Source organism: Drosophila teissieri, chromosome 2R (genome assembly GCF_016746235.2).
Source record: "Drosophila teissieri strain GT53w chromosome 2R, Prin_Dtei_1.1, whole genome shotgun sequence".
In the NCBI taxonomy this organism is placed as follows: Eukaryota; Metazoa; Arthropoda; class Insecta; order Diptera; family Drosophilidae; genus Drosophila; species Drosophila teissieri.
In genome coordinates, this window is record NC_053030.1 from 10,741,075 (window position 1) to 10,763,131 (window position 22,057).

Genomic DNA, 22,057 nt, shown 5'->3' on the forward strand with positions numbered 1-22,057 from the left:
TGCTAGCTCTATTTAACCAAACGATATTTTCTATCCCTGAGATAGAGCTAGTGTCAGTGATCTGCATTCTCCAGCGAGCTTATACCGCCCTCTCCTCGTTTCCGGGTTCTATGACTCCCAGTGGCATCAGGGTTAGTGCTATGCCCTCCTCCAGGTTGATCTGGGGCTTCCTGGTATCCAAGGAGAACTCATACTCGGAAAGGAGCAGAGCCAAGGCCAGTCGCAGTTGCAGCTGTGCGAATTGTATTCCGATGCAGCTGCGTGCTCCCACGCCGAATCCAAACCAGGTGCCCTGCTGCTGCAGCGAGTCCCGTGGTCCGCTCCAGCGATCCGGCTTGAAGTCCTCCGGATCCGGGTAGATTTCCGGATCGTGGTGGATGGCATGCGTGGGAATGATGAGGAACAGCTCCTTGACCAGCATGTACTTGGGGTGGTCCGGAACCACATAGTCGTTCAAGGTGCGTCGCAGGATGTATGGTGTGATGGGATGCATTCGCAGTGTTTCATTGATCACCTGACCCATGAAGGCCAGCGACTTGATGCCCTCGTGGGTTATGTGACCCTCATGCCGCTCGATGGCCTTCTTGACCTCCTCCCTCACGCGGACTTGCAACTCCGGATGCAGTGCGAGTTCGTAGAGTACGTAGGACAGAGTGTTGGCCGTTTGCTCGTAGCCCGCCTTTAGGAAGACAACCGCATGGGCGGCCAACTCGTTCTGCAGATGGACAGCGAGTTCCTTATCCGCCTCATACTGATGGGTGATGAACTCCAATGCCTTGACGTCGATCAGCTGCTGCAAATAGTCCTTCTGGCGCTTTCCGGACGTCTCTCGCTGCTCCACAATGCCCGTGAGGAGCTTTACAAAGTAGTCCTCCGCCTGTTTGGGCGTACGGCGCATGCGCAGCATTCGACAGAAGTTGGGGAACCGAATCATCATCAGGTTCATTAGGTAGCCATGCTTGTGGCTGTTCAGGGCCAGCTCGGTCATCTGCTCGAAGTCCTCCAGGGGATACGTTTTCCTCTGCTCGGCATTCAGGCCAAACACGCATTTGGCCAGGGAAGAGAGCACATAGCGCCGCATGATCTTCTGCATGTGAACGGTGGAATGGGGCTGGCTGATCAGGGTGCTGCTGACGGTGAGGAGGAGCTGTTCCGCCTCCTCGTAGAGGCAGTCGTACAGCAAGGACATGCGGTCGCCTTCGAGACTGGGGTCCAGTTTCTGGCGCATCTCCTTCCAGCTCTCGCCCCGCAAAGCATAGAGATCCCCCGACAGGGGATCCGACTTCTGATTGCAGTACAATCCGCGATCGTTGAAGTTCCAGAAGTCCTTGATCATGATCTGCCTGATCAGCTCACGATCGAGGATCAGTGCTCGAGGCTGCAGCAGAGCGTAGAATCCGCAGAAGGGACCGCTTCCCTTGAACTTCTTGTATATGGCCGAGTAGTGGTCCGCCTTCATGGCCTCCGTACTCAGTGTCTGCGTCATTATTTGCCTAATGATAGGCCATAGCTTTTTGGGTCTCTCGTGCGGAATGTCCAGATAGCGCCAATAATCTCGCTGATACCGCGCCGCAATAATTAGCAGAACCAGCAGCCCGAGCACCAGCAATCCGATGATGAGGAAAACGATCCACATGTTTTGCATTTCGTATTTCGTACGCTTTGTTTGCTCTGAATCACATGCACACTACACAACACGTCTGCGAATCGGAACCACTGATTTGTTGTTCTGTTTGAGGGGGGGTTTTGCTATTCGTTTCACTTCCTGCCCGCCCGCTATCTTGCCACCCACTCGCTCTCACTGCGGCGGCTGTATCGCGATCCCGCTCTCGCACGTCGGCTAGTGTCACCAACTATGACCTAATGCATCGCTCAGTTCCCGACTCACGTTCTCGATGGGGTAACGTTCATTAGCGAGGCGCACGATCCGACTGAGAGTGCTGCGGAGAAAAGTAACTATTTACGATACTCGCTCCCCACTCCAGGTGCGAGCTTTTAATTTGTTTCTTTGCCGCTTTTCGAGTGCGCTACACTGAAGCTACACCGAAGCAGGCGAGGCAGGTGGGCGTCTCACTGAGGCCAGACGGACACACGATTATTACTACTTTATTTCCAGTGTTGGTGGCAGCAACGTTCATACGACTCTTGATATCTAAATAAACAAAAGATTGGAGCGCAATGCTACAATCATTGACAATTGAAACTGCTCATAGATGCATGAAATGCAAGATTTATAAATTGATTATTTACTGTAATTTACCAGCCTGTACCTATTTACCAACTAATTTGCACTTGGTAGGACATCAGCGCAGTCACTTTGGCTGGTCCAATAGCCTTATCTATACGCTCTTGAGTTCATTTTCGTTTGTTATCAATTTTAACCGAATTTAGTACACCTTTTTGTTGGGGCCATATAATTTTGGGGAATTTTTATGAGCATATGATGTCCACTGCTACTCATTGTCCAGCAGTAAGCTGGTTGCTAATAATATGCAAAATAGATTAATTCCTCATTTGTAAATGTATTTCTCATTAATACATTTTACGCCCAATTTCCCCTTTAAATGGCGTGGAAAAAAGAAAAACAAATGGACAAAAGAAAAGCTCAACCACAAAGCTGAATAATAGCCAAAATAAATAAAAAAAAATCGAAAAGCTGCCTGTTTCAATTACCCATTGTTGTTGCCCCCATCCGCACTTGAAATCTAATCAAACGTCAAACAAATATGACTGAAAAGGTAAACAGAGTCGTTGCCAGATCCGTCAAATATCAGCAATAGAATCATTTCATATCATACCGTATCATGTTGCGCTGTCGTTAGAACATGGACCCCCACTTATGAAGTAGCCACTGGGTTTGGGAGACAAGGGGGCAAGATTAATTACCGAGGGCTCGTCGAAATACAGTAGAAACTGCCTAAGGTGGTTTGTTATACTCATAGGATGCCGTTTGGTTTAAGTATTTAATAGCTTGTACCTGAGGTAATATGGTTATCTCAAAAGATTCCCTGGGTTTCACATGGGCTTAGCTCTAAGATTAAATTATATATTTCGTATAGTCAAAGTTTCTAGAATTACATATATAGTTAAAGTTATTTTGTTGTGCTAGGTAAGTATCCTTATCAATGAGAAATCAAATGAAAAGTAAAAGTACTTCTTGAACTGTCTGTTCCAACCCATACAATTGTCTTGAATTTAAAGATCACAGAAAGCAACCGCGAGTAATCAGGCTTCCTAACGTTTATAGATAAGGGAATACCCTAAGCTCCAGAATTTATGATAAGTCACAGTGCGTCACGGTACAGTACAAACTGACGAGTTTTTACCGGTATATTAGGAAAAATTACTACCAAACAAAACAAACACTTTTTTTGCTCTGTTTGCCTACAAAACAATGATCATGATGTGAATTTTAGTTTGTGTCCTTATCTTATAAGACTGATCATGTCGTACTAGAATTGCCGTCTCACAGTTGTTGGCATAAAAGTAAGCAAAACCAATGATTAACTCTCGCTTTCTAGAGACTGAGAATGCATCGTCATGCAAAGTAAGTAAGTTTGAGCATTTAAAAGCAGTTTGCCTAGCGTTTCCCGAACCAGTCGCATTCGAAAAGCACCCGCCTCAGTATGGCGTTGACTTACATCCTTTTCCAAGTGGCGGTCGCCCTGCTGGCGATCTTCACCTACTATCTCTACCGGAAGCTAACGTACTTTAAGCGTCGGGGGATTCCCTTCGTGGCACCGCACACCATCAGGGGAAACATGCAGGAGTTACAGAAGACGAAAAACATCCACGAGATACTCCAAGATCACTACAACAAGTTCAGGGAGAGCAAGGCACCATTCGTCGGATTTTTCTTTTTCCAGAATCCCGCTGCATTTGTGATAGATCTTGACCTGGCCAAGCAAATACTGATTAAGGACTTCTCGAATTTCTCGAACAAGGGCATATTCTACAACGAAAAAGATGATCCCATTTCTGCCCATCTTTTCAATCTGGACGGTGCCCAGTGGCGTTTGCTGAGGAACAAATTATCCTCGACCTTCACATCCGGCAAAATGAAGTTAATGTATCCGACCGTAGTGTCCGTGGCCAATGAATTTATGGCCGTGATGCACGAGAAAGTGCCGAAGAACTCTGTTCTGGAGATACGAGATCTGGTGGCCAGGTTTACGGTGGATGTGATCGGAACCTGTGCCTTTGGCATCAAGTGCAACAGCCTGCGAGATGAAAAGGCCGAGTTTCTGCACTTTGGAAAGAGGGCTTTAGTGGAAAAGAGACATGGCACTCTATTGAATGGCTTCATGCGCAGCTATCCCAAACTGGCCAGGAAACTGGGTATGGTTCGCACTGCTCCGCATATTCAGGAGTTCTATCGCAGAATTGTCACCGAGACTGTGGCGGTGCGGGAAAAGGAGCACATTAAGCGCAATGACTTCATGGACATGCTTATTGAAATGAAAAACCAAAAGGAAATGACGCTAGAGAATGGAGATGTGGTCAGAGGATTAACCATTGAGGAGGTCCTTGCACAAGCCTTTGTGTTCTTCATTGCTGGCTTTGAGACGTCCTCCTCCACCATGGGATTTGCTCTATACGAACTGGCAAAGAATCCGCACATACAAGATAAGGTCAGGGCTGAGGTGGAGGAGGTCGTGGAGCAACACAACCAAATCTTTACCTATGAGTGCACCAAGGATCTCAAGTACCTCAACCAGGTTATAAATGGTAAGTTAATTACTACTTAAAATCATTGAATCCCACTGATTTGGAAATATCCCTGCAGAAACTCTGCGAATGTACACCATTGTGCCCAATCTGGACCGAATGGCTGCCAAGCGTTACGTGGTTCCCGGTCAACCGGAATTCGTCATCGAGGCTGGCCAATCGGTCATCATTCCCTCATCCGCCATTCACCACGATCCCAGCATTTACCCCGAACCCTTCGAGTTCCGACCCGAGCGCTTCTCCCCCGAGGAATCGAGTAGTCGTCCCTCGGTGGCCTGGCTGCCGTTTGGAGATGGTCCTCGGAACTGCATTGGCCTGAGATTCGGACAGATGCAGGCTCGCATTGGACTCGCTCTGCTCATCAAGAACTTCAGGTTCTCCACGTGCTCGCAGACGCCCGATCCTCTGGTCTATAATCCCAACTCATTCGTACTGGGTGTGACGAGCGGAATCTATCTGAAGGTGGAAGTCGTTTAATATGTGGACTGAAATCTTTTAATTAAAAGCCAAAGCCAAATAGCTGATAAGTAGATGGTAATTTATTCAACCTAAGTCTCATAGAATCATATTGGGGTAGGTCCCCGTGGTCATTTATCTTTCCTTTATTGCCAGATAGTTTGATTGCTCTCATTTTGTTAGATGTTAGAAAAGGTGTAATTTATAAGAAAGATTGTTTGAATTCAATAAAAATCATATTGTTAACAATATTATGTATTCCACCTGAAGAGTGTGGGGTATTTTACCATCGTTACTGAAGTAGCTTTTAATCTATCAGCTTGTGAATACTGATAACTTAAGTCAGAACTCACACAAATGTTTCTTGGTCACAATGACAGCTGCTTTTTGAGTTGGTCTATTAAAAAGCGCGAGCAAGCTTTTCCAATCTCAGTACGTATCAATCGTTTGACAAACGCTGTACGAAACCGATAACCGCCGGACAAAATTCTCCATTAATATAGCCAGTGAGTCATGTCGGTTGGAGCAGTCCTGCTGACGGCGCTGCTGGCGCTAGTTGGCTACCTGCTGGTGAAATGTCGAAGCACGATGAGGTACTGGCAGGACTTGGGTATTCCCTGCGAGGAGCCCCACATTGTAATGGGTAGCATGAAGGGCGTACGAACTGAGCGCTCGTTTAACGACATCTGGACAAGTTACTACAGAAAGTTCCGTGGAACCGGACCCTTCGCTGGCTTCTATTGGTTCCGTCGGCAGGCTGTTTTTGTGCTGGAAACATCGCTGGCAAAGCAGATCCTGATCAAGGAGTTCCACAAGTTTACGGATCGCGGCTTCTTCCACAATCCCGAGGACGACCCGTTGTCCGGCCAGTTGTTTCTACTCGATGGCCAAAAGTGGAAGTCCATGAGGAACAAGCTCTCCTCCACGTTTACGTCCGGTAAAATGAAGTACATGTTTCCCACGGTGGTCAAGGTGGCTAATGAATTCACCGATGTCTTCGGCCAATATGTGGCGAAGTCCCCTGTTGTCGAAGTGCGGGAGCTTTTGGCGCGATTCACCACCGATGTTATTGGCACCTGTGCCTTCGGCATCGAGTGCAGCAGCCTCAAGGATCCTGATGCAGAGTTCCGCGTGATGGGTCGACGGTCCGTAACGGAGCACCGCCTGGGACCAGTTGGCATCGGATTCGTCAATAGCTTTCCCAATCTTGCGCGTCGCCTCCACATGAAAATGACAGCGGAGCCCATCGAAAAGTTCTTCATGCGCATCGTTAGGGAAACAGTGGCCTTCAGAGAGCAAAATAATATTCGTCGTAACGATTTCATGGATCAGTTGATCGATTTGAAAAACAAACCACTCATTACGTCCGAGTCCGGGGAGAGTGTCAACCTAACCATCGAGGAGATCGCAGCGCAGGCTTTTGTATTCTTTGCGGCTGGCTTCGAAACCTCGTCGACCACCATGGGATTCGCCCTCTATGAACTGGCGCAGCATCAGGACATTCAGGACCGGGTGAGGGAGGAGTGCCAGGAGGTTATTGGAAAGTGCAACGGGGAGTTGAACTACGAAAGTATGAAGGACTTGGTCTATTTAGACCAGGTTATATCGGGTACGTAATGTGTGTGTTTTCATAGCCCCCTCTAAAATTCAGTTTTCATTAGAAACCCTTCGATTGTACACCGTTCTTCCTGTCCTGAATCGCGAGTGCCTGGAGGACTATGTGGTTCCTGGACATCCCAAATACGTAATCAAAAAGGGAATGCCTATACTGATCCCTTGTGGAGCCATGCACCGCGATGAGAAACTGTACGCCAACCCAAACACCTTTGACCCCGACAACTTCTCCCCCGAACGTGTGAAGGAACGCGATTCCGTGGAGTGGCTTCCATTCGGCGATGGACCCAGGAACTGCATCGGAATGCGATTTGGCCAATGCAGGCCAGGATTGGATTGGCGCTCCTGATTAAGGACTTTAAGTTCTCAGTTTGCGAGAAGACAACCATTCCCATGAAATACAACAAAGACATTTTCCTCATCGCGAGTGAATCTGGCATTTATCTTAAGGTGGAACGAGTGTAATGCCCTTTTAATAAACGGTGGGGGAAATATAGAAAAAAGCATCTTTGGGCTCTACTTATAACGAAACCTTGTTTTATTGACAACTCATGATCTTACCTAATTGTAATCCATCTCACAACTGGTTAGGGCTACACCCAGACCAATCCAAATCCGACTGCTCGGAAGAGAAAGGCCCAAAAGTAGACTATGGAAACATAATTGTTATTATTTCAATTCGGCTTGTATTATTGCGTAATCAATATAATTCACTTTTTATCACAGATAATTATACTTTTAAATGACTGTTTAATTTGATAACCTTCAGAATGATGAAATATGGGAAATCATTGCAAATACTGAATGCTTAACAGGTTTTTTAAATGTATATGACTGATCGGAAAAGAAAAGCCCAAAAGTAGACTATGGTGACATAATTGTTATTATTTCAATTCGGCTTGTATTATTGCGTAAATCAATATAATTCACTTTTTATCATAAATGCTTACACTTTAAAATGACAGTTTAATTTGATAAACTTCATTATGATGAAATATTGGAAACCATTGCAAATACTGCATGCTAAATAGGTTTTTTAAATGTATCTGATTGTTTTTGAAATCTCTATTTCCAGCATCCAAGCATTCTATGTTCATAGATATACATATACTCACTAATAAACGGGTATGAGGAATACAAAAAACATTTTCCGGCCGGTCTTCTCTTTTATAACCGATTTATGTTCTCTTTTCAATTAGTTGACTCATTTACACGGGCAAATAAAGAGTAGAAAACTTTGATCCCGGTGTAAATTGCCTTCTCACCGTTACATGCTATTTACAAATGGTTCTGGAAATTTTTTTTCCATTTTCTACTAATTTGCGAAAATTACTCTTCATTCACCGAATATATTTTCTAGCATACACTTTATCGTATTATTTTATATCAATTGCGTGGCTTAACTTTTATGTGCAAACTGGTTGATATCTCTTTGAATGAGTCAGAGTAAGTCATCGTTATTATTACTTTTTTTGGATGTTCAGCATGACATAACTAAGTTTAAAGCGCTTGTGCAATAGAAGCAGGATCAAATACATATATATTTAAAATTTAGATATTAATAATTGTTGCCTTTTGCACATTGACTCATTAGTAATACAATATTGTTTTGCAAAATAACAGCATAGTTCGATTAATTTACCTGGGTAACGTAATTGACGGGTTATTTTATTCAACCTTCGACGTAGAATGCAACTGCAATCAACACAAGTTCATCAGGCATTAATTACCATTTTTAGCGAAAGATTTTCTCATTTTTTAGAAGAATTAGAAAAGATGCCTTAGATCTCATAAAACAGCTTTTAGCGACCTTGCACTACGTTTTGTAGTGCATTTATAGTATACAAAGCTCTCCAAATGTAACCAGTTTTTCCTGTGTAATTAAAAGTTCTCCCAATTTAGCTACACATCCAGTACAGACGACCTTGTTCATTTAAAATGATCTTTATTTAATAAATATGTTATTGTTACGATTCAAAACATTTTTTTGAAACCTCAAACTAAGCTACGTACAAATATACAGAATAAATTACCAATTAAAAAGGCGTATACACATGACCGTAGGTGAAGCAAAAAGTTATAATTACTGCATGTGAAATACTATGAAAAACTATCACAACGTTCTAATCTAAAAGTACATTCATTCAAGTATTAGTGTGGGTGTTAGTATTTGCGTCGCAAGAACAAAGCTTTATCAGAATAATTCTTGAATTAACTTTACAACTTTCCCACTCTACTGACTTTCAAGTGAATTCCATCCTTCGAGCTCATCAAAAGATCATCGGTCCTATATTCTAATGGGACGACGGTTTTGGTGGGGTGAATCTCAAACTTGAAGTTGTGGATTAAGAGGGCCATGCCCACTATGACCTGCATCCGCCCGAATCGAAGTCCGATGCAGTTCCGAGGACCATCTCCAAAGGGCAGGAAAGTGCAGGCAGGACGCTGTTGCACCTGCTCCTCATCAAAACGCTCCGGAATGAACTTCTCGGGCTCTGGATAAAACTCCGGATCGTGATGTATGGCCATTGTGGGGATGATTACTCCCGTTCCTTTCTCAATGTAATATTTCGGATCTGTATGCTCGTAGCGTTGAGTTGCAATGCGTATTAAATGGCCGACGACAGGGCGTTTCCTCATGGTTTCTGTAAGAAAATGGAAGTGATTTTAAGAATATATAAGCTATGGTAATGACATGTTGGACTATAAATAAAAGGCAGCAATTAAATTGGGAAACTTACCATCGATGACCTTTTCCAAGTAAGTCATCTCTCGCATGCTGTCGTAATCCAATTTGCCATTATGTTTTTTCATTACGCTATCAACTTCGATTCTAAGCTTATCCTGAATGTCCTGATTGCTGGCCAGCTCATAAAGGGCAAATCCCATTGATGTAGAACTGGTCTCGAACCCAGCCAAGAAGAATATGAATGCCTGGGCAGCGATTTCATTGAACGTCAGCCCATTGGCCTTGTCGCCTTTGTCGTATTTCAATTTCATTTCAATCAGCATATCCATGAAATCGTTTCTCTTCACATTGTTCTTAATGCGATAGTCAACAGTGTCCCGGATGATGTTCATGTAGAAGTCCTCGACCTTTTGCACGGTCGCCTTCATTCGAAGCTTGGCGGCCAGCTGGGGGGCTCCGAACAGTAGAAGATCCATAGACTTGCCATAGCGCCGCTCGGTGATCGCGGCAGTTCCCATTTGGACGAACTCCGCCTTGGGATCCGACAAACTATGGCAATCCAAGCCGAAGGCGCAGCTCCCGATGACGTCGGCGGTGAAGCGGGCCAGCAAGTGCGTGATCTCCATGGAGTCGCTACTAGCACTAGCTGTTTCTCCAAAGACCCGTATCAGATCATCTCCCACGGTCAGGATGGTGGGGAACATGGACTTCATCTTGCCAGAGGTAAAAGTGGGCGTCAGCTTCTGGCGCAGAGTCTTCCACTTCTGACCATCGATATTCACCAGGTTGGCGGACAGTGGATCGTCGCGCTCGTTGTGGAATACACCGCGATCGTGGAACTTCTCAAACTCGCGAATCAGCACGGTCTTAACGAAATCAATATCGGTTACAATTATCATCTGCTTGAAGTACATATAAAATCCCACGAATGGTCCTTCGATCTTGTTCTTATACTTGTTGTAGGTTCTCATGAAAATATGAGAAATTTGAACGCTTTTCATTAGCTCGCTGGTATTGCCGAACGGAATTTTGGGCGCATCGTGGGGGATGCCGCGACGCTTCCAGTAGTTAAAGTGCTGGAGCACATACCACGCGGCGAAGGTGACAAGACCGATCAACAGTACGATCAGAACGGCCATCTCGGAGCAACTGAAAATCCGAACGATGCTCTCGGCTTTTTATACCCAACCACCTGACTCTCTTTTCGGCGGTCATAAAGAGAAAGAGAGTCCCTTCAGAGATATATATGTGTATGAATGCTCTTAGGTTCTCCCCTGTTAGAGTACCTTGTGAGTTAGATAAATTATTATCTTTTTTTAATAATCTACTTTTTTATCACACTTGCAGAGTTCATAGTACAAGAAAAGTTAGTATTTTTATCTTTAAGTAGTAAAAACTTTTAGGAAATAAAAAAATGCAAGTCATCGTTACTCGCGCATTTCTTGTTTACTTAAGAGAAGACAATTGCTCTCCAGTTTTAGTTTTATGTAACTTTTATTTACGTTTACTACTTCAATTTATTTATTAGAGGTGCAAATGGTATGGTACAAAAGTTATATTTCTATGTTTATTCACATATGTAAGTAAAAACATAAAATACATAAAAAAGCAAGTCATTGTTACCGGCTAATTATAGTTTTCCGTGGAATCGGCTATGATTTTCATGTTTCTGTTTATTAAAATGTTTTGGGAAGCTATTAAAAAATTCCAGTGTTAGTTGGTGTTCAATTCATCCCTTTATATGAAACACGTTTATCTTAATATTTTAACAAATTACAATTAACAATTATAAAATTAACCATTCATAGACCACAATCCTACCCATTTTGGAAATGAGTTGAGGTAGGTAAGGTACACTCTACTATTCGCCCATAAACTAGATGACTCTTAAATATAAACTCTTTAGAAGAGAAATTCTCAGCTGGAAAATGATTAGATAAAGAGGCAAGCAGCAGCAACAAAATAAATAAATAATTTGTTATGAATACACATGCGAATCTAATCTAATGCGTCTCTCGTTTTTTGCTAGCTGTGGGAGCTTTTTTGATTCCAGTAGGTTTATGAAGCTCCACTGGACTGCATTGGCGATATATTCTTCAACGGCAAAACCATATAGATCACCGCACCCAAGCTGATGTCATGGGTGTTTACATAGTACTATTGTCAATTGCGGTGGTGCTGGTGGGATATCTATTGCTGAAATGGCGTCGTACCCTTCGCTACTGGCAGAACCTGGGTATTCCCTGCGAGGAACCACACATCCTCATGGGCAGCCTGACGGGAGTGCAGACCACTCGATCATTCCCTGACATCTGGATGGATTACTACAAAAAGTTCCGGGGCACTGGACCCTTCGCGGGCTTTTACTGGTTCCAACGACCCGGAATACTCGTGCTGGATATTACGCTGGCAAAGCTCGTCCTGATTAAGGAGTTCAACAAGTTCACCGATCGTGGTTTCTATCACAACACCGAGGACGATCCCCTCTCTGGTCAGTTGTTCCTGCTAGATGGCCACAAGTGGAGGTCTATGAGGAGCAAGCTCTCCTCCACGTTTACGTCCGGAAAAATGAAGTACATGTTTCCCACCGTGGTAAAGGTGGGCCATGAGTTCATCGACGTCTTCGGCCAAGCGATGGAAAAGTCCTCTGTTGTCGAGGTTAAGGATATCCTGGCCAGGTTCACCACCGACGTAATCGGCACGTGTGCCTTTGGCATTGAGTGCAGTAGTCTCAAGGATCCAGAGGCTGAGTTCAGGGTAATGGGTCGTCGAGCCGTCTTCGAACAACGCCACGGACCAATCGGGATTGCATTCATCAATAGCTTCCAAAATCTGGCACGCAAACTGCACATGAAAATTACCCTGGAGGAAGCCGAACACTTCTTCCTCCGGATCGTCAGAGAAACAGTGGCTTTCAGGGAGGAGAACAACATCCGACGCAACGACTTTATGGATCAGCTCATCGATTTAAAGAACAGTCCTCTGACCAAGTCCGAGTCTGGGGAAAGTGTGAACCTCACGATCGAGGAAATGGCCGCTCAGGCATTCGTGTTCTTTGGAGCTGGCTTCGAAACCTCGTCGACCACCATGGGATTCGCCCTCTATGAACTGGCGCAGCATCAGGACATTCAGGACCGGGTGAGGGATGAGTGCCAGGAGGTTATTGGAAAGTGCAACGGAGAGTTGAACTACGAAAGTATGAAGGACCTGGTCTATTTAGACCAGGTTATATCCGGTATGTTATAATGTGCGTTTTCATAGCCCCCTCTAATAGCCCCCTTTTATTTAGAAACCCTTCGATTGTACACCGTTCTTCCTGTCCTGAATCGCGAGTGCCTGGAGGACTACGTGGTTCCTGGACATCCCAAATACGTAATCAAAAAGGGAATGCCTATTCTGATCCCTTGTGGAGCCATGCACCGCGATGAGAAACTGTACGCCAACCCAAACACCTTTGACCCCGACAACTTCTCCCCCGAACGTGTGAAGGAACGCGATTCCGTGGAGTGGCTTCCATTCGGCGATGGTCCCAGGAACTGCATCGGAATGCGATTTGGCCAGATGCAGGCCAGGATTGGATTGGCGCTCCTGATTAATAACTTCAATTTCTCCGTTTGCGACCAAACAACAATACCAATGGTATACAGCAAAAAGACTTTCTTAATATCAAGTGATACTGGTATCTTCTTGAAAGTTGAACGTGTTTGAAATTTGGATTTTTAAACTTGCCAATATTTTACTATCTATCTATCTATATATAAGAGTGTTTTTGTACTGTTTATAACCGTACTATCATGTTTGTGGATAACTAACTATAATGAGTTGGCTTTTTATAAAATTATCTTTTTTATTATCTGTGTGATATTTTGCCTAGTTAAGGCTTTTAGTACTGCAAAGAAGAATAATCTTTTGCAGAAGACTTACTTTCGGTGACAAGCATTTCTTGGCAGACAATATGAATTAACAAAACATTTATAAGATTCTTTACAACTATTAAAAAAAACATTTTAGAACCCTCTTATTGAATTAAATAACAAAGAATGGAAACAAATAAATAAATAACACTTTAGTTTCTCACTACCTTGGAGACATTGAGGTGGATTCCCGCTTCGGAGCCCAGCAGAAGGTTCTTGGCTGTGTACTTCATCGGCACTGGCGTCTTGGGATGCAATTCGAACCTGAAGTTGTGAATAAGGAGGGCCAACCCAATGACGACCTGCATCCGTCCGAATCGCAGTCCGATGCAATTTCGGGGACCAGCTCCGAAGGGTAGGAATGCGCAGGTGGGACGCTTCTTTACCTGGTCTTCATCGAAGCGTTCTGGGATGAACTTTTCGGGCTCCGGATAAAACTCGGGGTCATAATGGATGCCCATGACAGACACCAGCACTCCAGTGCCTTCCTCGATGAAATACTTGGGATTACTGTGCTGGTACGGCTTGGTGGCAATGCGAGCCAAGTGGGCTACCACAGGATGTTTCCTCATCGATTCTAGGGAAATTACATATACAGTTTAATATGAAAAACTATACCATGCTGTACAATAGATGAGTGACTTACCATTGATGACCTTTTCCATGTAAGTCAACTCCTGAATGGAATCGTATTCTAGTTTTCCGTTGTGTTTCTCCAGCACACTGTCGATTTCAGCCCTCAGCTTATCCTGAACATCCTGATTGCAGGCCAGCTCGTAGAGAGTGAATCCCATGGTGGTGGATCCCGCCTCAAAACCAGCCAGAAAGAATATAAAGGCTTGGGCAGCGACCTCATTGAAGGTGAGTCCATTTTCCTTGTCGCCTTTATCGTACTGCAGTTTCATGTCAATCAGCGTGTCCATTAAATCGTTCCGAGTCACCTTGCTCTTCACCCTGTAATCTATGGTGTCCTGCAAAATGTTCATGTAAAACTCCTGCACCGAAGGAAGCAGGAACTGAAGCCCCAGTTTCACCGCCAACTTCGGCATCCCGAAGATTAGTAGATCCACCAGAAAGCCATGACGACGTTCCCTCAGCGCCGAGTAGCCCATTTGGACGAACTCCGCCTTAGGATCCCGCAAGCTATTGCATTCCAGGCCAAAAGCGCAGATGCCAATTACGTCGGATGTGAAGCGGGACACGAGGTCGGTGACTTCCAGGGTCTGCGATGCACTAGAGAGCTTTCCATCGACCACCCGAATCATCTCATCGCCCACACTTAAGACGGTGGAGAACATGCCCTTCATTTTGCATGACGTAAATGTTGGGGTCAGCTTCTGTCGCAGATTTTTCCACTTTTGACCCTCGATGGTTGCCAGGTTGTTGGTCAGCGGATCATCCTTCTCGTTGTGATACACCCCGCGATCGTGGAACTTGTCAAAGTCGCGAACTAGCACGGTTTTTACAAAATCCACGTCGGTGATGACGATGTATTTCATGGAATACAGGTAGAAGCCCACAAAAGGCCCATCTCTCTGTTTCCGGAATTTAAGGTAGGTCCGCTTGAGAATGCTGGCCAGCGGCATCGTTTTCCAAAGCTCGCTGACATTGCCGAGCGGAATGTTGGGTGGATCATGGGGAATACCCCGCCGTTTCCAGTAGGTGTAGTTTTGGAGCAGCCACCAAGCGGAGAGGGTTAGGACACCGACCACCAAACCGAGCAAGATCGACATCTTGAGAAGACTGATTTGGGCAACCGATTCCAAGCGTGGCTTGCTTTAGAAGAAGAGCTTCCCATCCACCTATCGCCTGCTCCTCTTATTTATCCTCCTCTTATTATTTAAACAAGAAGTCTTAACGGTTAACTTCCAGATAGCTTAAAAGCTGTACATAAATCCACATTTATTTAGGGTATTACCACGTAGACAATATATGTATATATATAAATAAGTAAGTGATCCTAATAGTATACTCATCTTTTCTGGTACTTCAGTTAAACTTAAACTTTGAAATACCTGTTAAAATATTGCGCACCTATTTATTTAATATCCGCTACACTTGAAGCGTAGAACAAGTTACTGCGATACTTAACCTTTACTCTCATATACGTACTGTATATGAGCAAAAAGGGGGTATCATCATCAGAATATCGTGTTGTTTTATAGCCGTGTATACATGCCGGAACGTAATTTTAAACCATTTTAAATCCATATTGATTTCATTTATACTCTCATTTGGAGAGCTTCTCAACAGTAAGGTGAATGCCATTCTCTGCAGACAGAAGTACGTTTTTCACGACCATCTTTATGGGTATTTGTGTCTCCGGGCAAACGGTGAACTTATAACCCCGGATTAGGTAGGCCAATCCCACGCAGGATTGCAGCAGCCCGAATCGAAGACCGATGCAGTTCCGGGGACCATCTCCAAATGGAAGCCAGGTGCACGAGGGTCTCGCCGCGATTGCCTCGTCCGTAAATCGCTCCGGCTTGAACTTCTCCGGCTCGGGATAGATTTCGGGATCATAGTGAATACCAAGGGCTGGAACCACAACAACGGTTCCCTTTGCGATGAACTGCTTGGGATCTTCCGGCGAAAAGTCAGTCTGGGTCATTCGCGTAAGATGCGCCAGAACCGGATACTTGCGAAGGGTTTCTGTCGCGTAAAGAAGGAGAATTTAGGGATAAAGAGATTTGTAACGTTGTGGGATTGTGGGATTTTACTCACCCATAATGACTTGTTCCACGTACTTCATCTCTTTGAGTCCCTCGTAAGTAAACTCGTTGTTGTGCTTGGCCAGAACCTCGTTGATCTCCGCCCTGAGTTGATCCTGAATGTCCTGATTGAGGGCCAGCTCGTACAGGGCAAAACCCATGGTCGTGGAACTCGTCTCGAATCCAGCCAGGAAGAAGATAAAGGCTTGTGCCAAGATCTCGTTGAAGGACAGGCCATCCTCAGTATTTCCCGCCTGCTCCTTCTGGTACATTTCGATCAAACTGTCCATGAAGTCGTTACGCTTCTCCTTGGTCTTCAATCGGTGGTCGATTGTACTCCTTACAATGCCAGTGTAAAAGTCCTCAACCTCCTGCACGTTTACTTTAAGACGCAAGCGGCGAGCCAGCTTTGGGAATCCAAAAATAAGGAAATCCAGTAGTCCTCCATAACGACGTTCGATGATCGCCTTTTTGCCCATAGACACAAACTCTGCCTTGGGATCTTGCAGACTATTGCAGTTCAGACCGAAGGCGCAATTACCGATTACGTCAGACGTATATCGTGCCACCAGATCCACCACTTCTAGAATTTGGCCTTGACCTGCGGTGGTCTTGGCACTGAAAATCGAGTCCATCTCCTCGCCAACCTTCACAATGATCGGAAACATGTTCTTCATTTTGCCGGACGTAAAAGTGGGTGTCAGCTTGTGCCTGAGATGACGCCACTTCTGACCTTCGATGCTGAACAAACTGGCCGAAAGTGGATCGTCGATCTCATTGTAGAAGATTCCCCGATTCTCGAAGTGATTAAAGTCCTTGATCATCACCCTCTTGACCAACTCCAGGTCGGTGATGACAGCAGTCCGACTGAAAAAGAAGTAGAACCCGGCAAACGGGTAATCCGAGCTCTTGTACTTCAAATAGTAGTCCCGGAAGATCTTTCCGATGTGTCGCTTCTTGGGCCAGTCCTTGATGTTTCCGTACACCGGATGGGGCACATCGTGCGGAATACCCCTCCGCTGCCAATATCCATGACGTCGGCGGGCCGCGAACAAAAGCAGCGACACTAGAAGCGCGATCAACGTTAGTACCAGCGACATTTCTCTTTCAGAGCCAGTTGCACACTGAATTGCTAACCGGAATGATACGGCTTTTATACTCCAACATTCTCTTCTAATCTCTTAAAAAGTACTCAACCGTGTGTTGATAAAGCGAGTATTATTGTTTTGGTCGTGTAAGCGTTATTGTCAGATATTCACAAATTCACTTTGCCTAACACACAGAACATTGAAAAGGTTAGTTAAAGGGTGTCGAAAAAGGGGGTCTAAAACTAGGGTGTCTGAAATGTTAACAGCAGATCGTGTTCATAGTCAAGATAAGTTTACTACACAAATGTTTTCGTTACTACAGTGACGTACTCAATTAAGAAATTACTAATATTAATAATGATATGTATTATTAATTAATAACAATAATAATATGTACTTTTAATATACATGTTATGCTAGAAATCCTATTTGGCAAGCTTCTCCACGCTAAGATGGATACCATTCTCGGCCGATATCAGAATGTTCTTAACGGCAATCTTCATGGGTACTTGGGTTTCCGGGGACACGCTGAACTTATAACCCCGGATGAGGTAGGCCAATCCCACGCAGGTTTGCATCATTCCAAATCGCAGACCAATGCAGTTCCGAGGACCTTCCCCAAATGGCAGCCAAGTGCACGAGGGTCTCGCTGCGATTTCCTCGTCAGTAAAGCGTTCTGGCTTAAATAGCTCCGGTTCCGGATATATTTCCGGGTCATAGTGAATGCCCAAGGCTGGGATCACAACAATAGTTCCCTTGGCAATAAAGTATTTCGGATCTTCAGGCGAAAAGTCGGTCTCAGTCATTCTTGTAAGATGTGCCAGTACTGGGTACTTCCGTAGGGTTTCTGAAAGCGATGGCCATTGAATAAATCGAACAAATGAAACATTTGATTCATTAAATTAGACTTACCCATCACAACCTGCTCCAGGTATTTCATCTCTTTGATTCCCTCGTAGGTGAACTCGTTCTTGTGTTTGCCGAGCACAGTGTTAATCTCCTGTCTGAGTTTATCCTGAACATCCTGGTTCCTGGCCAGCTCATATAGAGCGAATCCCATGGTCGTGGAGCTCGTCTCGAACCCAGCCACAAAAAATATGAAAGCCTGAGCGAGGAGCTCGTTAAAGGTCAGGCCATCCGCCGAATTTCCCGACTGCTCATTCTTATACATCTCGATCAGACTGTCCATGAAATCATTTCGCTTCTCCTTCGTCCTCAGACGGTAGTCAATGGTCTCCCTCACGATCCTAGTGTAGAAGTCCTCTGCCTCCTGGATGTTTAGCTTCAAGCGTAAGCGGCGCGACAACTTCGGAAATCCAAACAGGAATATATCCAGCATATTCCCGTAGCGATGCTCGGTGATCGCCCGCTTGCCAATTGCCACAAATTCCGCCTTTGGATCGTACAAACTGTTGCAATTGAGTCCGAATGCGCAGTTGCCGATCACATCGGCGGTGTACCGTGCCACCAGATCCACAACCTCCAGAACTTGAGCTTGACCCGCAGCGGTTTTACCACTGAAGACCTTATCCATTTCTTCTCCAACTTTCACAACGATCGGAAACATGTTCTTCATTTTGCCGGACGTAAAGGTGGGTGTCAGCTTGTGCCTGAGATGACGCCACTTCTGACCCTCGATGCTGAACAGAGTGGCCGAAAGTGGATCGTCGATCTCATTGTAGAAGACTCCCCGATTCTCAAAGTGATTGAAGTCCTTGATCATCACCCTCTTTACCAACTCCAAGTCGGTGACCACAGCAGTGCGGGTGAAAAAGAAGAAGAATCCAGCAAATGGGTAATTAGAGTTCTTGTATTTGAAGTAATAGTCCCGAAAGATCTCGGCAATGTGGCGCCTATTGGGCCAGTCCTTGATGTTTCCGAAAAGAGGGTGTGCCTCGTCGTGCGGAATGCCCCTTCCCCGCCAGTATCCATGACGTCGGCGCGCCGCGAAGACGATCAGAGAAAGTAATATGACGATCAGCGCCAGTAACAACATTTCACCTGCAGAGTCCGATGAAAACTGAGTTTAAAGTGGGATATAAGTAGTATATGAGGTCTTTCACACGCTCTGTTGCGAATAGATCTCTTACGTGTGTTACTTTCGTAAAAAACTCGTCTTCCAACTTCTCTTAAATTTAGTTCCTCATTCTCATATGAATACTGATTGGGGAATCAAATGCCCTGCGTATATACATACACACATACATTTTTTGCGAACAGATCTCTTATGTGTGTTAATTTCATAAAAAACTCGTCTTCTCTTAAGCTTAGTTCTCATTCTCAATGTGATGGAATAATAATTGGCGAATCAAATGCACTGCATATATAACATTCTGGCGCTTACGCAATCGATAAGATATAAACAAAGATAATTCCACAGATTTGTAGTGTATTTTTTGCGTATAGGATAAAATTGTGCTTTGCCAACGCAATGGTACAAAGTAAGCATGAAATTTGGAACAGCGGTGTTATTATTTAAAGTCCCTGGCACTGGTGAAATGATAATGTTATATGCCAGTGACGACTCAAATATTTAATCAAACAAATGAAGCTCAAACAGCCTGATTAGATAGATATACAGCAGTTTTCCTGTACTAATGCGTGATTCATAAAAACATATGATGGAGCATTTGTATAACAGCATTGTGAAATGTACAATATAATACAATCTGGGCAGCCATGTGATAAGCAGCCCTATCTGCTCAGTTGCTGAGTTGTTGGACCTTTAGGTAGATTCCGTTGGCAGGGCACAGCAGAATGTTGGACTTGAGAAACTCAATTTTTGGGTCAGTGCGCGGACAGACGCTGAAGTGAAAGTTTCTCAGCAGACTGACCAGGCCAATGGTCGTCTGCATTTTGCCAAACCTCATGCCAATGCAGTTTCGTGGTCCATCGCCGAAGGGCAGCCATGCGGCGGTGGGTCGCTGGGACAGCTGGTCGGCCAGAAAGCGCTCCGGGATGAACTTGTGGGGCTCTGGGTACAGGACGGGATCATGATGGATGCCATAGACCGGAATCAGTAGCATTTGACCCGGCTCGATGTAGAAATGACGATCGCCCTTAGCTGCATACAGATGCCTGGAGATCCGGGTGAGCTGCGGCAGTACGGGATATTTCCGCAGGGTTTCTGCAGGATTAGGTGTCAATGGAATATTATTCAAATTAGTTTCGAGTCAAGCTCACCTGCAATGACCAGTTCCATGTACCGCAGCTCCTGCATGGAATCATATGTGAATTCACCCTGATGTAATTTCAAAGCCTGGTCGATTTCCTCGCGTAGCTTCTCCTGCAGTGCCGGCTGCTTGGCCAACTCGTACAGGGCGAATCCCAAAGTCGATGCGGAGGTGTCGAATCCGGCCACAAAGAATATAAATGCCTGGGCGGCCATTTCCTCGATGGTAAGCTCACCACGCTGCTTCATTTCGATCAGCAGGTTCATAAAGTCGCTCCTCACGATGCCCTGCTCCTCACGCTGCTTCACAGTTTCCCGGACGATGCCCACATAGAAATCCGTAATGTCCTGATGGATTTGGCGCATGCGCAGAAACCTGGCCAAGTCGGGAAAACTCTCTATAAATCCATCGATTAGCTTACAGTGGCGACGCTCTGCGAAGGCTCTCCTGCCCATTATGGCGAACTCCGCCTCGGGATTCCGGAGGCCATTGCATTCCACGCCAAAGGCACAACGTCCAATGACATCAGAAGTGTAGCGAGCCATCAGATCACTGATCTCGAGGATTCCGCACATGGCATTATCCGCCAACTCGCCGCAGACTTGAGTAAGTTCCACGCCCACCTCGCAGACCGTCGGAAACATGTACTTCATCCTGGCTGAGGTGAAGGTGGGCGACATTTTGTGGCGCAAGGGTCGCCACTTGGGTCCATCGATGCGAAATAGATGGCCAGTCAGAGGATCATCCCGCTCATTGTGATACATTCCGCGATCCTCAAAGTTGGCGAAATCCTGTATGAGGATCTGCTTGGCCAGTTCCAGATCTGTGACCAAGACCACGGGTCTCAGCATCATATAGAAACCCGCAAAGGGTGCTCCATTGCCCTTGAACTTCTCATAGATCGGGGTCACTATGTCGATGAAATGTTTTGCTGTCCGGAACCCCTCCATATTACCCACGGGAAACCGGGCCGGCACATTGCCAATGCCCCGCCGGCTCCAGTAGCTATAGCGCGTCCGCACGAACCAGAAGCCCACTGCCAGGGCAATCAGCAGCAGAGCCACTACATCCAGCATCGTCTCCCCAATTAGATTCACTTTCAACTGAACTCCGCACCAGCGCCTCTATTCGCCTCGCTTCCAATCAATCAGCTGCAGCAGTGTAAACAGACCCAGGCAGATAACCTCGACTCACAAAACCTCGGTTCACTGAACAACAAGTCGAGTTGAAGCTCGGACTTGGGAGCTTTTAACTGTGAGTCAAGTTAGTGCAATAGATATAGTGAGAGATAACGGTAGAACATCCATCCTGATGATGAAATCTAAATAATGATACATTTATTATCTGCCCAATTTCCTAACATTTCCTCATGGATTGCCTTAAAATATGAGCGTAATTAAAAGTATGATTACGGATTTCTTAAATATTATTATCTCATATTTCAATTCCCATGACAGCTTAATTATGAAATCCACCGATAACTTAACTGTCGCCTATCAGATACCCGTTATTCAGCTAGTGGAAATGCAATGAATTTATGCAAAAAATATAAGAAAAACTATTTTTTTGATATCGCTCATTACCATATCCTGGTAATACAAATTTTGTCCGACTTATAATAAAATAAACATTTCTTAAATGTGTTGGCATGAGCTTTTGAAACAAAAAGCGGGCGACTCTAGAA

The 22,057-nt window shown here is 45.1% G+C and overlaps 9 protein-coding genes across 9 annotated transcripts; 3 read left to right on the forward strand and 6 right to left on the reverse strand.

Annotated features, from left to right (window-relative positions):
• Positions 1 to 76: 76 nt before the first annotated feature.
• Positions 77 to 1,925, reverse strand: LOC122615235 (probable cytochrome P450 317a1). The gene has a single exon (XM_043790197.1). The coding sequence runs from the start codon at positions 1,643 to 1,645 to the stop codon at positions 80 to 82; it is 1,566 nt and encodes a 521-aa protein (XP_043646132.1). The 5' UTR covers positions 1,646 to 1,925; the 3' UTR covers positions 77 to 79.
• Positions 1,926 to 3,614: 1,689 nt separating this feature from the next.
• On the forward strand, positions 3,615 to 5,371 carry LOC122612762 (cytochrome P450 6a8). The gene is made up of 2 exons (XM_043786578.1): positions 3,615 to 4,728; positions 4,787 to 5,371. The coding sequence occupies exons 1-2, from the start codon at positions 3,627 to 3,629 to the stop codon at positions 5,203 to 5,205; spliced, it is 1,521 nt and encodes a 506-aa protein (XP_043642513.1). The 5' UTR covers positions 3,615 to 3,626; the 3' UTR covers positions 5,206 to 5,371.
• A 261-nt stretch (positions 5,372 to 5,632) lies between these two features.
• Positions 5,633 to 7,324, forward strand: LOC122615161 (probable cytochrome P450 6a21). The gene is given in 3 exon segments (XM_043790078.1): positions 5,633 to 6,793; positions 6,846 to 7,112; positions 7,115 to 7,324. Coding segments are annotated over 3 exon segments (1,512 nt in total). The 5' UTR covers positions 5,633 to 5,697; the 3' UTR covers positions 7,264 to 7,324.
• Positions 7,325 to 8,767: 1,443 nt separating this feature from the next.
• On the reverse strand, positions 8,768 to 10,632 carry LOC122615102 (probable cytochrome P450 6a20). Its single transcript, XM_043789993.1, has 2 exons — positions 9,540 to 10,632; positions 8,768 to 9,443 (listed from the first exon to the last, which is right to left on the reverse strand). The coding sequence occupies exons 1-2, from the start codon at positions 10,624 to 10,626 to the stop codon at positions 9,016 to 9,018; spliced, it is 1,515 nt and encodes a 504-aa protein (XP_043645928.1). The 5' UTR covers positions 10,627 to 10,632; the 3' UTR covers positions 8,768 to 9,015.
• Positions 10,633 to 11,534: 902 nt separating this feature from the next.
• LOC122615117 (cytochrome P450 6a9) lies at positions 11,535 to 13,195 on the forward strand. Its single transcript, XM_043790013.1, has 2 exons — positions 11,535 to 12,722; positions 12,777 to 13,195. The coding sequence occupies exons 1-2, from the start codon at positions 11,627 to 11,629 to the stop codon at positions 13,193 to 13,195; spliced, it is 1,515 nt and encodes a 504-aa protein (XP_043645948.1). The 5' UTR covers positions 11,535 to 11,626.
• A 119-nt stretch (positions 13,196 to 13,314) lies between these two features.
• On the reverse strand, positions 13,315 to 15,169 carry LOC122615118 (probable cytochrome P450 6a19). Its single transcript, XM_043790014.1, has 2 exons — positions 14,048 to 15,169; positions 13,315 to 13,978 (listed from the first exon to the last, which is right to left on the reverse strand). Exons 1-2 carry the CDS (start codon positions 15,132 to 15,134, stop codon positions 13,554 to 13,556), a joined length of 1,512 nt encoding a protein of 503 aa, XP_043645949.1. The 5' UTR covers positions 15,135 to 15,169; the 3' UTR covers positions 13,315 to 13,553.
• A 420-nt stretch (positions 15,170 to 15,589) lies between these two features.
• Positions 15,590 to 17,216, reverse strand: LOC122615210 (probable cytochrome P450 6a23). The gene is made up of 2 exons (XM_043790158.1): positions 16,126 to 17,216; positions 15,590 to 16,053 (listed from the first exon to the last, which is right to left on the reverse strand). Exons 1-2 carry the CDS (start codon positions 17,210 to 17,212, stop codon positions 15,632 to 15,634), a joined length of 1,509 nt encoding a protein of 502 aa, XP_043646093.1. The 5' UTR covers positions 17,213 to 17,216; the 3' UTR covers positions 15,590 to 15,631.
• Positions 17,217 to 17,481: 265 nt separating this feature from the next.
• LOC122615211 (probable cytochrome P450 6a17) lies at positions 17,482 to 19,436 on the reverse strand. Its single transcript, XM_043790159.1, has 2 exons — positions 18,113 to 19,436; positions 17,482 to 18,047 (listed from the first exon to the last, which is right to left on the reverse strand). Exons 1-2 carry the CDS (start codon positions 19,194 to 19,196, stop codon positions 17,626 to 17,628), a joined length of 1,506 nt encoding a protein of 501 aa, XP_043646094.1. The 5' UTR covers positions 19,197 to 19,436; the 3' UTR covers positions 17,482 to 17,625.
• Positions 19,437 to 19,789: 353 nt separating this feature from the next.
• On the reverse strand, positions 19,790 to 21,597 carry LOC122615213 (cytochrome P450 6a22). Its single transcript, XM_043790160.1, has 2 exons — positions 20,384 to 21,597; positions 19,790 to 20,327 (listed from the first exon to the last, which is right to left on the reverse strand). The coding sequence occupies exons 1-2, from the start codon at positions 21,447 to 21,449 to the stop codon at positions 19,903 to 19,905; spliced, it is 1,491 nt and encodes a 496-aa protein (XP_043646095.1). The 5' UTR covers positions 21,450 to 21,597; the 3' UTR covers positions 19,790 to 19,902.
• Between the last annotated feature and the right edge of the window lie 460 nt (positions 21,598 to 22,057).

What these genes read in the sequence shown, in the direction of transcription:
- LOC122615211 (XM_043790159.1), bottom strand. Translation starts at nt 19,196, where the DNA reads ATGTTGTTACTGGCGCTGATCGTCATATTACTTTCTCTGATCGTCTTC. An exon ending in CCTGGAGCAGGTTGTGATGG is followed by an intron (nt 18,048 to 18,112) that starts GTAAGTCTAATT and finishes CATCGCTTTCAG; the next exon opens with AAACCCTACGGAAGTACCCA.
- LOC122615210 (XM_043790158.1), bottom strand. Translation starts at nt 17,212, where the DNA reads ATGTCGCTGGTACTAACGTTGATCGCGCTTCTAGTGTCGCTGCTTTTG. An exon ending in CGTGGAACAAGTCATTATGG is followed by an intron (nt 16,054 to 16,125) that starts GTGAGTAAAATC and finishes TTTACGCGACAG; the next exon opens with AAACCCTTCGCAAGTATCCG.
- LOC122615102 (XM_043789993.1), bottom strand. Translation starts at nt 10,626, where the DNA reads ATGGCCGTTCTGATCGTACTGTTGATCGGTCTTGTCACCTTCGCCGCG. An exon ending in CTTGGAAAAGGTCATCGATG is followed by an intron (nt 9,444 to 9,539) that starts GTAAGTTTCCCA and finishes ATTTTCTTACAG; the next exon opens with AAACCATGAGGAAACGCCCT.
- LOC122615235 (XM_043790197.1), bottom strand. Translation starts at nt 1,645, where the DNA reads ATGCAAAACATGTGGATCGTTTTCCTCATCATCGGATTGCTGGTGCTC.
- LOC122615117 (XM_043790013.1), top strand. Translation starts at nt 11,627, where the DNA reads ATGGGTGTTTACATAGTACTATTGTCAATTGCGGTGGTGCTGGTGGGA. An exon ending in TTTAGACCAGGTTATATCCG is followed by an intron (nt 12,723 to 12,776) that starts GTATGTTATAAT and finishes CCTTTTATTTAG; the next exon opens with AAACCCTTCGATTGTACACC.
- LOC122612762 (XM_043786578.1), top strand. Translation starts at nt 3,627, where the DNA reads ATGGCGTTGACTTACATCCTTTTCCAAGTGGCGGTCGCCCTGCTGGCG. An exon ending in CCTCAACCAGGTTATAAATG is followed by an intron (nt 4,729 to 4,786) that starts GTAAGTTAATTA and finishes ATATCCCTGCAG; the next exon opens with AAACTCTGCGAATGTACACC.
- LOC122615213 (XM_043790160.1), bottom strand. Translation starts at nt 21,449, where the DNA reads ATGCTGGATGTAGTGGCTCTGCTGCTGATTGCCCTGGCAGTGGGCTTC. An exon ending in CATGGAACTGGTCATTGCAG is followed by an intron (nt 20,328 to 20,383) that starts GTGAGCTTGACT and finishes CTAATCCTGCAG; the next exon opens with AAACCCTGCGGAAATATCCC.
- LOC122615118 (XM_043790014.1), bottom strand. Translation starts at nt 15,134, where the DNA reads ATGTCGATCTTGCTCGGTTTGGTGGTCGGTGTCCTAACCCTCTCCGCT. An exon ending in CATGGAAAAGGTCATCAATG is followed by an intron (nt 13,979 to 14,047) that starts GTAAGTCACTCA and finishes TAATTTCCCTAG; the next exon opens with AATCGATGAGGAAACATCCT.